The 15970-nt window shown below is 43.6% G+C and overlaps 1 protein-coding gene across 1 annotated transcript; it reads right to left on the bottom strand.

The window, feature by feature from the left end:
- Positions 1 to 137: 137 nt before the first annotated feature.
- On the bottom strand, positions 138 to 11046 carry LOC115163065 (A-kinase anchor protein 12). The gene is made up of 3 exons (XM_029714657.1): positions 10876 to 11046; positions 1873 to 3716; positions 138 to 821 (listed from the first exon to the last, which is right to left on the bottom strand). The coding sequence occupies exons 2-3, from the start codon at positions 3521 to 3523 to the stop codon at positions 799 to 801; spliced, it is 1674 nt and encodes a 557-aa protein (XP_029570517.1). The 5' UTR covers positions 3524 to 3716; positions 10876 to 11046; the 3' UTR covers positions 138 to 798.
- Between the last annotated feature and the right edge of the window lie 4924 nt (positions 11047 to 15970).

Genomic DNA, 15970 nt, shown 5'->3' with positions numbered 1-15970 from the left:
ATGCATACTGCAGAAATCTGCCATTATGTAAAAGGATGTAGGATTATCAAAATAGAGATTAATGACCAATAGCATTTCCATAATGCCTTCCTACATACAGTACGTCAACATTTTATGCATAAATAGCCTCCACAATGTTTTTTTTAGTTGTTTCGATTTGAATCTTTATTGTTCTAGTTTTTGACAATTTCCTAGCGAACACGTGACATCATTGATCAACAAAACATATCAACGGCAGATCAATCTGCGTTACAGTGAGAAGATGTGTTTAGAAAAACAAAACATTTTGACTTCATATTGTATGGTGGTTTATTCATGTACACAACAGTCTAAAAACATTAACACAGAAAGAGATTAGAACACATTACTTAAGGAATCCACATGGGGGGCGGGGGGGGCAGTCTTTAGGGCAATCATTTCAAATGTGCACTTTGAAATATCTATTGACAAAACTACAAACAAAATGGCAATTGATATAAAACTAAGTATTTTTGATCCTGGACTGAGAGATCATAGAGATTAACATTTGACAAGGATGGAATGTCTTCCCTTCTGTTGACAATATAAAATCTCACTAGTAGAGGACAAGCAAAACATTTACATTGATCATGGAATGGTAAGCAAGAACTGCGCTGATTGATGACTGAATTATTGCTTTTGAGTATTTTTTTCATCTAAATGGATTGCATCGCTCTCACCATGATGAATTGTGGCGTAAACATGTGATTACTCCGTTTGGGGGGGTCAAAGCTCCTTGCTGAACGAATCCCATGCAGATCTAATCCTCTTTGTGTGTCGTCACACGTTTCCTGCCTTTTTTTCTGGTGAATGATAACAGAAAAAATGAAATATATTAAAATATATATTTAAAAATCAGAACATTCATAGAAAACATTTGAATTAGTAGCAGACATGGTGCTGACTGATAGTCTTAGATCTTTGTGAAGTGTTAGTATTACTCAAGACTATTGGACAGATTCACAGCATTCGACTTACTCCTTAGGGTGAATCCCAATATTGTAGACATGGCCCCTGACTGAAAACTGTGAATCAAACATGCAGGAAAAACTACTTTCATCGATAAACTGGTACCCCAGGTGGAAAGGTGCTTAATCTTGTTCCTAGACAGCCCAAGTGACACTTTGATCTAACTACTAATCCTTTGAATGACTAAACATTATTGATGTCCTTTGACCCGCTTTCCCTACAATAATGAAGTGGCCCTGTTATACACAGTGACCTTACTATTGTGTGCTGTGACATGGATATCTGTGAGTAACCGTTTGGTTCAGTGGTTCTTTCCCTGACTATTCACATGTTTCATGTTACCTACTGCAGCGTTGAGTGTCCTTAAAGGGATTTCAAAGTGTTGCATCAAAGTAGGTGAACGTATTTCAGTGTCACATAACTACACTACGCTTCCACTTAAAGCTTCACCCAGCACCATATTTGTAAACGCTCAATGACGAAAACTGATGGCAAAATCACATTACCTTTTCTTGAACAGTTAGAAAATGAGAAGAACTTTCTGGACAATGGTCAAAAGTGTTCCTGCTATTTGCATAATGAGAACACTTTTGACCATTGTCCAGAAAGTTCTTCTCATTTTCTAACTGTTCAGTGGCCGCTGACATAATTGTCTGTACGATGGATGCAGCAGCCTCATAGATCATCCTCTTCCGCGTTTCCTCTTGGTCACGTGGCTCAGCGTTGGCCTCCCCTGACTCAGAATGGGACCCTCCATTTTGAGGAGGCCCCCCCTAGCCTCTAACTCAAAGCTAGTCCCTAGTTCTAATTTGGCCTGTGTCATCATGTTAGCTCCATTTTGCTGGAGGTCATCATCACCACAGTCTATTTCTACTGCAAACTCACCGATTTGGGCAACTGCATTTCCTGTGCCGAGGTTCAGTATCTTTGCGTCCTTCGTGGAGTTGGTGTTTTCTTGTTTGGCCTCGTCTGTTGGTCCATCTTTCTTCGGGGTTGTTTCATGATTGTGTACGGCGTCTTCTTCGGGCGTGCCGTTCGAGCACCCATTCTCACCGTTGATTTTCACCTCTGCCACGGGCTCTGCTGGTGCTGCGGGCTTGGCTGAGTTGGCCTTCTCTGGCTCGGGACCAGACAGTGTGCTCGTTGCGGGCTCCTTTGCCTCTCCGTCGGCGGCTGTGTGCTCATTGACCACCTGAACCACTCCTTTGTCGTTGCTCTCGCCCTGGGCAGCGTCTGCTTCTCCCTGCTGGCTGTCAGACGTGCCAGCTGGGGCAGCCGCGCCCTCTGTGTTCTTCACCTCCCCATCTTCTGCCTCCTCACCCTCTTTCGGAGCTCCGTCTCCCTGGTCCACGCTGGTGCTTTTCCCCTTTCTCATTATGAAGTTTTTCAGCGAAACGGCGCGGTTGAAGTGCGTTCGCTTGGTCTTGGCCGACTTGGCCTGCTCTTTGCCTGCCTCTTCCGTCTGCTCGGCCGGTTCAGATGCGGCAGCACCTTCCTCCTCCCCGCTGGCAGCCGCCGTGTCAGCTGACCGCTTGGACTTGGGGATCACGCGTTTCTTGAAGGAGGTCCAGATCTCATCTGCGTGTTGGTTCATTGATTTGTGTGGGGCGGCGGTGGCTCCTTTTTCCTCCTCTCCGTCTGTGTTGGTCTTCTCCTGTGTTTCGCCGTCTACCTGTGCCTTGGCTTCGTCTGTTTCAGGCGCAGCCGCTTCATCGTTCTCTGTGGCGTTTTCCTCCCCTTCCGCCTTATCGCCCTTAGCGGCTTTGCTGATGCCTACGACTGACGGGTCTCTCTTCAGCCCCTGGAATGTCCATGACCTTTTCAGTTTCCACCGTTTCTGGCCACTGGATTCTGAAGCCTTGGAGTCCAGTGTACTTGTGTCACCAGGTGTGCCCCCAGATGCACCCTCGCTACCCTCAGCCTCCTTAGACTCTTCTGTGCTCTTCTTGTGACTCTTCTGGGCCATAAGCTTCTTAAAGGAATGCCAGCGTTTCATGTGTTTGGTCGCTGCACTGGAGGCAGGCTTCTCTGACTCTTCTGCTGCCGGGGCATCTTCCAGTGTGTCCACTGTGGCATTGAGGGCCTCAGGGTCCTCTAACCTGTCCAAGGATTTGGATCGAACCTTCACCTGGTTCTCCGGCGCTTTCTCAATGGCCTGGTCCTCTGCCGCTGCCTCTGTGCCATTAGCTGCCGGCTCTTCTGCTTGGTCTGAGGCCTTTTTCTGCTCTGTGTTGTCTTCTCCATTAGCCTCCACAGCCTCAGTGCTCTGCTCCTTCTTCTTCTTCCCTCCCATGACTTTTCCCAGTCCACTCTTATTCAGGAAGGAAGAGAAAATATTCTCAGAGGCCTGTTTAGCTTTGCCATCGGCCGGCTGCTCTGTGCTCTCTGTGGTCTCTCCGGCAGGTTGTACCTCTTCGGGTGGAGACGTGACAGCCTCTGTTACAGTCTCTGAGTTTGCGGGCTCCACCTCTGTTTTGGTCTCGGTGGTGGTGCCCTCTTCCTGTACAGGTGCTGCACAGGCATCTGTCGCCGCCATATCCGCAAAAAAGGTGTCTGTGTTGTTATATCCCCTCTTTTTCTTCAGTAGTTCAGGTTAGTTCCTTTTGTGCTTGAATGGACTGAGTTCATTGATCACGAGCTGACACGTATGGCAGTATTCCCATCCAACTTCCCTTTGGAGAGGAGGGCCTCTGCATCATATTCCGTGGTGAGAATGGGGGGCCACGAACCTGGTGGAAATGAAATGAGAAGGGATTAAATGTATAAATCAACAACAGACAGTCCATTACTTAGTCTAGGGTACTCCAGACCGAGCAGATGCAATACACACTGCATCTCTACAACCGCAAGGCTTTGCTCAAAAGGATTTAAAGCCAATGTATCCAAGCACAAACCAACATAATGTTACGTGACAAATTCTACGCAAGAGGTGATGGGTATTTTGAAGAATGGGGAAATGACATGTATGGCCCAGAGCAGTCAGAGGGAAATAAACACAGGGCATAACATGCTCCAGATAATCTCATGTTGCCACAAGGGTTTGACTCCCGTCACCTAGATGCTAGAGAGCATTGCTGTTTAGAAAAGTGGATCAGTGGTTTTGTTTAGTATTCAGCACCATTTGAAGGGTTTACGTCTGGGCTTTAGTATCCAGGAAAAACAAAAACAAGCTGACATCCTAGATAGTAAGCTTAAACAATAACATGCAATGACAGCGAGAGGCGAGTGAAAATCTAAAATCTTCAGCAAATCTCCATAATGGCAAATGACAAAGAAAAAGGTGTAGCTAATTTTAAAATGTCTTTAAAACATAAAATGTCTGCTTCCAAAGCAAAAGCCACCTTGATAATTCTTATCTGGGAAAGTGTTCATAATTGCATCATAACATCATTAAAGGTTATAGGCAAAAACAGAAACTAACAAATGCCCTATTTGCCATGATTTTCTATAGACTCGACCCCCCTTATTATAGACATCTCTTCACCCACAGACAAACCCTTTATCTCCTGTCGTGTTGTGGAGCACTTCCCTTGTTTTCCAGTCTGCATTGGGTTATTTTGTAACGTAGCAATGTCATCCATGGTTAAGCTATCTTTATTGATTAATACCGATTTCACGTTCTCTCCAAATCATCCATCTGAGAATTTGAACTAATACATTTTCTCTCCCATCTAAAACACCAGAGATGCACCTTATGATGTAGGCTAGTCATACTTTGGCATATTCGATTATTCAAACGGTCCCTGTGACTGCATGTGACGTAAAATGATGACAGCAACATACATTGTAATATCATTTTCTTGTATTTCGATTATGGAGCACGATACCAATAACACATTTGAATCTGATTTCCCAGTTTGGTTACTACTGCGTGCAAATGGGCGTCTGTGGAGGGAGTGGAGACCACGCTTGCATGTCCTGCCACAAGGACAATCGCGCGCTTTAGCCTTTTTGTCCCGTTTTCATCGGAGTACTCTATTCCCCCTTTGTTATGTTAAACCAGCAGTGAGAGCGAGGGGGTTTAAGATGCCCCTGCGATTGAGTTTTGCTGTGAGCTCCAATCATGCGCTGCAGAAATAGAACATAATTTTAATGAGGGAGAGAGCGGGAGAAATGGGGGGGGGGTGCGGCGGGTTCACCAGTGTGTCGTGAACAACAGTGTGAGCAACAATAGGGGCCTCGGCAGTTTGCATTCAAAATAAAAGTGCCCCATTGAAACTAATGCAAATAGATAACAAAATAGTTGAATCATACCACAATTGGACTAGATTTTTGTGGGGGAATGTTGTTATATAAATATTAGTTTAACAAAAATGCTTTTTTGTTATGTAAAAAATATTTCACAGATGGTACAATGATCCTCTACACTATATATACTTGCTCAAACAAAAATAGCTTTGGTCATGGAAAAAATATTTCACAGATGGTACAATGATTCTCTACATTTTGTCACATAAACTCAAATTACGGGAACTGTTAAGAGTTTTAGCAACCAGGAAATGGCAGAGCGATTTCTTTATAGTGAAACTTTAAGTAGGGAAAGAGGGATACCTAGTCAGTTGTACAACTAAATGCATTCAACTGAAATGTGTCTTCCGCATTTAACCCAACCCCTCTGAATCAGAGGTGCAGGGGCTTCCTTAAATCAACATCCACGGAGCTTGGGGAACAGTGGGTTAACTGCCCTGTTCAGGAGCAGAACAGAACAGAATGTATTTTTTTTTTTTTACCGTATCAGCTCAGGGATTCGATCCAGCAACTTTTCAGTTACTGGCCCAACACTCCTACCCTCCAGGCCACCTGCCGCCCCATGTAGGTTTTGGGGTATTTGTACTTTACTATTTACTAGGGATGCACCGATATTACATTTTTGGCCGATACCGATATCCGATATAGTTTTTGTTGGCAAGGAAAATAGTGACGCCCATAGCAAGTAGCTCACAGATGTGCATTTCAACTAGAGATCGACCGATTAATTGGAATGGCCGATTAATTAGGGCCGATTTCAAGTTTTCATAACAATCGGTAATCTGCATTTTTGGACACCGATTATGGCCGATTACATTGCACTCCACGAGGAGACTGCGTGGCAGGCTGACTACCTTTTACACGAGTGCAGCAAGAGCCAAGCTAAGTTGCTAGCTAGCATTAAACTTATCTTATAAAAAACAATCAATCTTAACATAATCACTAGTTAACTACACATGGTTGATATTACTAGTTTATCTAGCTTGTCCTGCGTTGCATATAATCGATGCGGTACCTGTTAATTTATCATTGAATCACAGCCTACTTCGCCAAACGGGTGATGATTTAACAAGCGCATTCGCGAAAAAAGCACTGTCATTGCACCAATGTGTACCTAACCATAAACATCAATGCCTTTCTTAAAATCAATACACATGTATATATTTTTAAGCCTGCATATTTAGTTAATATTGCCTGCTAACATGATTTTCTTTTAATGAGGGAAATTGTGTCACTTCTCTTGCATTCTGTGCAAGCAGAGTCAGGGTATATGCAGCAGTTTGGGCTGCCTGGCTCATTGCGAACTGTGTGAAGACCATTTCTTCCTAACAAAGACCGTAATTAATTTGCCGGAATTGTACATAATTATGACATAACATTGAAGGTTGTGCAATGTAACAGCAATATTTAGACTTAGGGATGCCACCCGTTAGATAAAATACGGAACGGTTCCGTATTTCACTGAAAGAATAAAAGTTTTGTTTTCGAAATGATAGCTTCCGGATTTTACCATATTAATGACCTAAGGCTCGAATTTCTGGGTGTTATATTATAATTAGGTCTATTATTTGATAGAGCAGTCTGACTGAGCGGTGGTAGGCAGCAGCAGGCTCGTAAGCATTCATTCAAACAGCACTTTTGTGCATTTACCAGCAGCTCTTCGCTGTACTTCAAGCATTGCACTGTTTATGACTTCAAGCCTATCAACTCCCGAGATTAGGCTGGCAATACTATAGTGCCTATAAGAACATCCAATTGTCAAAGGTATATGAAATACAAATGGTATAGAGAGAAATAGTCCTATAATTCCTATAATAACTACAACCTAAAACTTCTTACCTGGGAACATTGAAGACTCATGTTAAAAGGAACCACCAGCTTTCATATGTTCTCATGTTCTGAACAAGGCACTTTTCTTACTCTTTCAAATGATTGCTCGACTGGAAGTTGTTGGAAGTGTGCGCTTAGTATTTTTCTGCTTTTGTTCTGTGTAGCGCTGTATTTTTTGTGGCGTCATTACGTCATCTACCTACGTTATATAGGTATGCACATCAGCATTGGCATTAGTTTAACACCGATGTGCAAAACCAGACAATCGGCCAATGTCGATGTTGGCATTTTTAGCTTATATTGGCCCGATTCCGATATGCTCACCGATATATCGTGCATCTCTACTATTTACTTTTACTCCACTATATTCCTAAAGAAAACATGTACTTTGTACTCCTATGTATTTTCCCTGACACCAAATACTGTGCTTGTAAATGATGTCTGAGTGTTGGAGTGTGCCCTTGTATGTCCGTAAATAAAATAAAAAAACCATTTGTGCTGGTTGGTTTGCTTAATATACTGAACAAAAATATAAATGTACATGTAAAGTGTTGTTCCATGAGCTGAAATATAAGATAGAAAACATTTTCCATATGCACAAAAAGATCATCTCTCTCACATTTTGGGAACAAATTTGCTTACATCCCTGTTAGTGAGCATTTCTCCTTTGCCAAGATAATCTATCCACCTGACAGGTGTGACATATCAATAAGCTGATTAAACAGCATGATCATTACACAACTGCAGTTTGTGCTGGGGGACAGTAAAAGGCCACTTGAAAATGTGCAGTTTTGTCACAACACAATGCCACAAGTTGAGGGAGCGTGCAATTGGCGTGCTGACTGCAGTAATGTCCTCAAGAGCTGTTGCCAGATAATGTAATGTGCATTCCTCTACCAATGTTGTTTTTGAGAATTTGGCAGTTCGTCCAACCGGCCTCACAACCGCAGACCAAGTGTAACCATGCTAGCCCAGGACCTCCACATCCGGCTTCTTCATCTGCTGGATCGTCTGAGATCAGCTACCCGGACATCTGATGAAACTGTGGGTTTACACAACCGAAGAATTTCTGCACGATCTGTCAGAAACCGTCTCAGGGAAGCTCAACGGGCCGACTTCAATGGGCAAATGCTCACCTTTGGAGAAGTGTGCTCTTCACGGATTAATCCCATTTTCAACTGTACTGGGCAGATGGAAGACATGTGGACGAGCGGTTTGCTGATGTCAACATTTTGAACAGTGACCCATGGTGGCGGTGGGGTTATGGTATGTGCATGCATAAGCTAAGGACAACGAACACAATTGCATTTTATCGGTGGCAATTTGAATGGACAGAGATGCCGTGACGAGATCCTGAGGCTCATTGTTATGCCATTCATCCGCCTCATCACCTCATGTTTCAGCATGATAATGCACGGCCCTGTGTCGCAAAAATCTGTACACAATTCCTGGAAGCTGAAAATGTCCCAGTTCCTCCACGGCCTGCATACTCACCAGACATGTCACCCACTGAGCATGTTTGGGATGCTCTGGATCAACGTGTACAACAGCGTGTTCCAGTTCCCGCCAATATCCAGCAACTTTGCACAGCCAAATGTGTCACGCTGCATGAAGCAAATGGGGGTCACACAATTTTTATCCACATCCCCTACCTTTTTTAAGGCATCGTCCAACAGATGCATATCTGTATTCCCAGTCATGTGAAATCCTTACGATAAGGCCTAATGAATTTATTTAAATTGACTGGCTTGCATAAACAATGCAAAATAGCTAAAAGTAACCCAAGCATAAACAATGCAAAAAAGCTAAATGTAACCCAAGGTTACTCATGAAGTACAAAACAAGCAACCCTGCTCCTAAATCCATGGCACACCAGCTCCGTAACTCAGTAAATTGTTGCATGTTGCGTTTATATTTTTGTTCAGGATATAAGGAATTTTTCCACCACTGATACTTATATATGCACTCCACTCCACTGTACAACCTATGGATTCTGCATCCATGAAATTGGGGATCGGCCTACCCAGTGACACACACAGAACACAATTCTATAGAGTTTACACAAATATTAGCGTCTTAGCTCTTATTGCAGGACTTTGACTGGGGAAAATCACCTCCCCAGTTAGTCTTATCATGCGTATTGAAACTCATATTGCACTCTACAGCCTAACCCAGCGTTTCCCAAACTCGGTAACCCAAAGGGTGCACCTCTTGGTTTTGGCCCTAACACGAGACAGCTGATTCAAATGATCAAAGCTTCGTTATTAGTTGAATCAGCTGTGTAGTGCTAGGGCAAAAACCAAAACGTGCACCCATTGGGATCCTGAGGACCGGGTTTGGGAAACCCTAGCCTAACCTATGGATTGTGCACCCATAAAATGTATCAGCCTACTCAGTGACACCCACAGAACAAAAAATCTGGAGTTTACACACATATTAGCGTCTTAGTTAATTATGCGCAATACAAGCCAAGTTGGGAGTTTATTTTCCAGTCAAAGTACCGCAATAAGAGCTAAGATGATATTTGTGTAAAATCTACAGAGTTATGTTCTGTGGGTGTCACTGGGTATGCTGATACCCCATTTCATGGGTGCACAATCCATAGATTAATCTGTACAGTGCATATTAGTATGTATGTAGTCCAATTGTGGCAGGATTCCACTATTTGTGTACATTTCAAGTAGGGGACTTTTATTTTGAAAGCAAACCGCCGATTCCACTGTTGTTGCTCACGCTAATGTTTTTCACTACACACTGGTGAAAAAGCCAATGCATATGCTTGAGACAGCAGGTGCCCGTGCTTTTCAAACGCTCATTTGCATTGCTAATGTAACAAAGCCACAAGCCCCGTTTTGTGTAGGCTAGCCTAAAATAAACGACTACCGATTTTTTTAAACTTATGTTTTCCTCTCGAAATGTTTGGGCTATAGCCTATGGTAAGGGAATTCAAGCCGTTCATTTAACCACAACAACAGACATGATTTCCAAGTTGTAGCCAAGTCGCATTCCGAACAATAGATGGGCTGGCCTATTGAGAAAGCTGTCCCGCGTTATAACGCGTAAATGCATCATCATTGGCAAAAGTCATGTCGAGGAAAAAAATGCTTTGTAGCCATCTTTTCGATGAATGAGGCAATATTACATTCATATAATCCTGGAAGCAACACATGCGTGATTAGTAATATGAAATCCTCACTGATTAAAAACAACAGCGCCACATTCCCAACAAATGCAGCGCTCGTCCATTGTGAAGCTCATAGACTAGGCTACACATTCTCGAAACCTCTACACATTCTCTTAATGTTTTCCCTCTCGTGAGCGATCACATTTGTAAAATGGAATTGAGGTCCTACTTGGCCCCGTTTAAATTCACACTTGAATGCCTTTAAATGATAACGTGTGAGGAGGCAGTCTGGCGAATGGGAGTGGAAGTTGATTTAATGAGGAGCCTCAGGTACCAAAGTACGTTTTGGAGCGCACAATTGTCCTCCCAAACAAGTGGCTATCGAACCAAAGCAATGCCAGAAAAAGACAAACATTTAATTTATGTAGGCTATCCAGAGTTGAGATGCACCGAGCGCGCACGTATCACCCATCAACATAGTCCCTCAGCTTGGTTTTTGTTGGAGGATCTCAACGTTGTGCTGCCCATCCAAGAGCTTCATCATCAATAGCCATATTGTATGACTATAAAAAGGTTAATTAAACGGTGAATGGAAATCACATAAGTTAATCATCATATGCATTTAATAGCTTATTTAACAAACAGGCTACAAGAAAAAGAAAAAAAACCGAATAATCTCTGCAAACCTTGTTTCGTGCGGCTAAATCCGTTTCTGTGTGCGGGAGAAAGGTAATAAACTGCTCCAGACGGGAAAAGACAAAAACTAAATCCCTGCTCGCATCCTCACGCCTTGAAGCAGCCAACCCAGTGTGGAGAATTGCGCGGGGACGTGAGGGTCGCGTTGGTATTAACAGACGCGCAGCTGCGGCTCCGCAAATACAGACCATCTATCTCACCCGTTGCCCTTAGCAACCATGGAGATCACCCACCCCACCCCCACTACTAAGCGGGTTAATTTTAGTAATTTAACCTTTATTTAACTAGGCAAGAGGGTTAGAGTACGGGTCGGAATTGTTTCCCTCAGTAATTTGCCCAGTTAGAGCGAAGAACCACTTGCATTTGATACGCGTAAAATTGTGCGATTTAAAGCGCAAAATCGCGTAATCTTGGGACAGGTTATCCCCCCCATGTGCTCCCATTCCCATAATGTTGGTGTGCAGCGAACCGTTGCTTTGTATCGTCGTCTTGAACTCATGTGACTTGGGAACAATGGCCCTTCAAGCACATGAAGAACAATTGACACCTAGAGTGGATGAACTGTCCATTGAAATGTCAATTTATTTAATCAATCACAATGTCCACCACCAATGAAATACACAGAGGAAAAGCCCTTTTGTTACATATTTTTTCTTCTTCTGGAAACCATCTCTTGATTCCACACTATGTATCAGCCTTCACCTCGCCAATCAGCATTGTTCAGCCATGTTGGAGAGCCAAGTGGCCATTTGCTTGCCATACAGTGAGACTGCAAAACAGAAGACAAATGAAGGTGTATGGAGAGAAATAGCCAATCACAAAAATTCCATCAGTGGGCCTGGGGCGCCAGAGCAGTAGGAGGATGCAGTGGAACATTGTGCCGTGTGCTCAGGCAGTCTATATGGATGCCATCATATTTGTCTGTGCCTATCCGTTTTAATATTGGACAACATTTGTCCCCTGGATAGAGTAAATTGTGCGCTGCACTGGAAAAGCATTGCTGCGTGATTCATATTTTATAAGACAGTACATCTGCGAGGACTTGGTCTCTTTCGTTCCCTGAGCCTTCATTTCCTTGCGGAGGATGCCAGCGTGTCTATCTGTGCAGGCTAGGCTACACTGCTGGCTTTGAGTCAGCAAGGCATCCATTTTATGGTTAAGGGCACAGGAGGGCATGGTGCAGCCGAGCCAGCCCAGTGTCATGCATGGCTCCATGTGAAATCCTCACCTTATATAGGATGTTGCACGGTGCATCAAAGGGTTTAAGAAAGGTGCAGACATTAGCCGAAGCGGGAATTCAGAATGTCACCAAAGTTTGGCTCAATAAATAATTTGGTGGGCATGGCTTGGTAGGGTGGAGGATGGCGCCTCTGTTACAGTAGGTGGAGTTTTTACCATCTATGCTTCCTCAACAACAACAACACAGTGGGCCCAGTAACCCTCAGTTAGCTGTTCTTTTGGGGGTGGTCATTTATCTCCAGAGTGGTGTGTTTGTCTTTTGTGTGGGATCACCCGCTAGAACTGCCGTCTCTCCTATGCCTCTGACCAGCTTAGGCAGGTTGGAGCCAACGTGCCTGAAATATTTCATCATTCCTTCCCCTCCATCACTGGCTGATCCAATCAGAGAATACATTATTTTCAGCCGCTATCCCGAGTGAGCAAATCCCAATGTCATTTGGATGTCGCAGACAGGCAGAGGGAAAGCTGTCTGTGCCTGGAGAGGCTCTCGCCGCCTCTGGTGACGTGTGTGTAGGGTAATGACATATTTGCCATTCAAGGGCTTGATCATAAATAACACACATTCAGATGCACCACTCCATTTCAGTCATTTAGCAGACACTCTTATCCAGAGTGATTTACAGGAGTAATTAGGGTTAAGTGCCTCACTCAAGGGCACAACGACAGATTCTTCACCTAGCTAGCTCAGGGATTCGAACCATCAACCTTTCGGTTACTAGCCCAAAGCTCTTAACCGCTAGGCTACCTGTTACCATAACAGTCAGTACAAATTAAGTTCCAACCTACAAGGGATGGGAGCTTTGAACAGTGTCAAAGTAATGGCTTTAGTTTTTGGCATTCTGTATTGGATGTCTGTCTGCTCTCAGACCCAGACATCCCACAGCCAGCAGAGTCCCTACAGGGACTGAAACATAAAAACAAATGTCCTCCAAGCGGAGGGATTTCAGTGTTAACACATTTAAGTGAAGCCTCACTAACGCCTGGCGACAGCGTGTGCATGTGTGTCAGGCTCACACTACCTGTCAACTCCATTTCCCGCTCTCTCGTCCAGGGCGACAAGGTCTTATTTTAAGAAGCCGTTTCTGCAGCCTGATGACCAGCATGCGCTCTGACACCCAGCCGTAAACACACTGGCTCGGAGGCGCTGGCAGCCAATCGAATTGTATCTGCAGCCCCTTCATTTACTGCAAATAGATTTACAATAGGCAGACATCACTGTCTATTAATGTATGGTGTTAGAAGGATTAAGCCTTCCATTTAATCAATGTGGACTGCAGAAATAATGACGAAGAATAGGAAGACTGTGGAGGAGGAGTCAGGGTTAAAAAGGAGGGGGGGGGGGGGGTACTTTTCAATGCCTGTGCTTTGATGCATGCCTCGGCCAGCCCCCAAATATTTCTCACAAGACATCCATTCAGACGAATTAAAACATAGTGGAGGCGATAGGGAGGGGGAATTTATCTGGGCTAACAGTCATTGTCAACTGAAGTAGCCTAGGCACTGGAATTAAAGAGTGCTCAAAATCGTATCCATCTTAGGAGAGAGCAAGGCAGTGCAAAGATATGTTTTTTTTTCATCTGGCCGATTTGAGACATCCGTTAGCATTTAGACGGAAAATGTTTGGGTTTTGATGTGCGCAGTCCTCCACTCTCTTTTTGGGTCCATTTAGGTAATGGCACTTTCCACGGTACATTAATCTGTGTAATTAGGTTTGAGCCACACTCTCCTCTGAAACAGATCGTGACGGGCCAGGGTACCTCTCTTTTTTTGTTGCAGTTTCTGCCCTGGAGGAAAATAGGTGGAATGCATTATTCTTTTTTTTATTATCTGATTTCAGTGCTCATCGAGAGCAGGGAGGAACCAATGGAGTACATGACTGTTTGACAGTGTTGACTCTGATGGACCCGCTGATGTACTGTGATTCACTGCTGAGGCAAATATGGAACACGCCTCTGGTTAGCTATCCAAATGAGGGAGGTGGTTTGCTTCCTGTGCGTTGTCGGACCATCCCAATCAACCTTCCCATAACCAAACAAACCAATGATTATGGTTTAACCAGACTATCATCCCATACCTAAACCAACTGCCACTTCAGAGTTCATCCGCACCAAAATGGATGCGGTCTTCACACGTCCATCCACCGCTACCTGTAGGTGTCTTATGGGCACATCTCCCCTCATCTGTGTTCACAATGCATTTAGATACTTCATCTGGATGTCCAGGGAACGGTCCACACACACAGAACAGAAAGCTGACCTTTCTAGATGTGCCGACTGGTTAATGTGTCGCTCACAGCGGAGGCCACGTCGACGCCACTGCTCATGCATGGGAGACTTTGGCGTTGCAGCTGTCATAGCCACCCAATACTACAACAATCCTGTCCTGAAGTGATGCCTTCCCAGGGATTTCTCTATAATCTCTTTATGTGTGCACAACCTGTCAATCATGGCTGTTGTTGTGCCAGCCTCCCGCTGGGGGTTGGACGGGAGGGGTGTGATGTGGGGCCCTGGCCAATGGTGATCCATTCTGTCGATTAGCTGCATGCTATCTCATTATCATCTCCCCCCACCAGTGCTAGGCTGAGGGCAGAGATACGATGGGGACCGACCATGGATTTAGCCATTGTGACATAGGGTAGGGGACCTGTCACAGAATATCTATGGAACACCAGAGCTACACAACTGTGAAACACCATTCTGTTAGTCAATCCCTCTGCCAACCCTAGTGGATATGAAAAACCTCTTTCCACAGGTGAGGAACATGTAAACCCTGTGCCCTAAATCTCAGGAGGTGAACATGTGTGTATTCCTCGAACACTTGACATTTTCATTAGCTTAGTTGTAACCAGTAGTTTAAAGTACTTAAATAAAAACTTTAAAGTAGTACTAAAGTAGTTTTTTGGGGTATCTATACTTTCCTATTTATATTTTTGACAACTTTTACTTTACTACATTCCTAAAGAAAATGTACTTTTTACTCCATACATTTTCCCTGACACCCAAAAGTACTCGTTACATTTTGAATGCTTTGGAGGACAGAAAATGTTCCAATTCGCACACTTACCAAGAGAACATCCCAGGTCATCCTACTGCCTCCAATCTGACGGACTCACTAAACACAGATGCTTTGTTTGTAAATTATGTCTGAGTGTTGGAGTGTGAACCTGGCTATCCATAAATTTAAAAAAAAGAAAATTGTGCCATCTGGTTTGCTTAATATAAAAAGGAATTTTAAATTTGTACTTTTACTTTTGATAATTAAGTATATTTAAAACCACATACTTTGAGACTTACTCAAGTAGTATTTTAGTGGATGACTTTCACTTTGAGTCATTTTCTATTAAAGGCATCTTTACTTTTACTCAAGTATGACAATTGAGTACATTTTTCCCACCACTGGGTGTAGTGCAGAAAGCAGGATGAAGGAGTTACTCTCACTAAGTATCCTGACAACTAGCCAAGTGAGCCAGCATGATACCTGCGTCGGCAGGACAACACTCACTCCCCTCCATATATCTTTTTACATGTAGACTATGACAAATACGCAAATATGTGATATGAGAAAGTTATGATACTTTTATAGCTGACAATTTAAAATCAGACATAAAATTCAAGGCAAAGGATGGAGTAAAGTAAATGATGTGTGATTCAATTAACTTGTTTTTCTTATTTACAGTGCTAACAACGCCTCCTTGTTAGAGCTCTGTTGGAATTTGGGCTAGCTCATTGAAGAGAGCAGTAAGACATCAGCTTCACAATAACATACATTTTCATGCTTCTCTTAAGTTGTGGTAAGATACTGTATAACTTGTGATTTATAGTGGGAACACTTCAGGCAAGGCCCCTA

This window comes from Salmo trutta, chromosome 26, assembly GCF_901001165.1.
Source record: "Salmo trutta chromosome 26, fSalTru1.1, whole genome shotgun sequence".
In the NCBI taxonomy this organism is placed as follows: domain Eukaryota; kingdom Metazoa; phylum Chordata; class Actinopteri; order Salmoniformes; family Salmonidae; genus Salmo; species Salmo trutta.
Note: the sequence above shows the minus strand (reverse complement) of the source record. Positions and strands in the feature narration are given on the sequence as shown.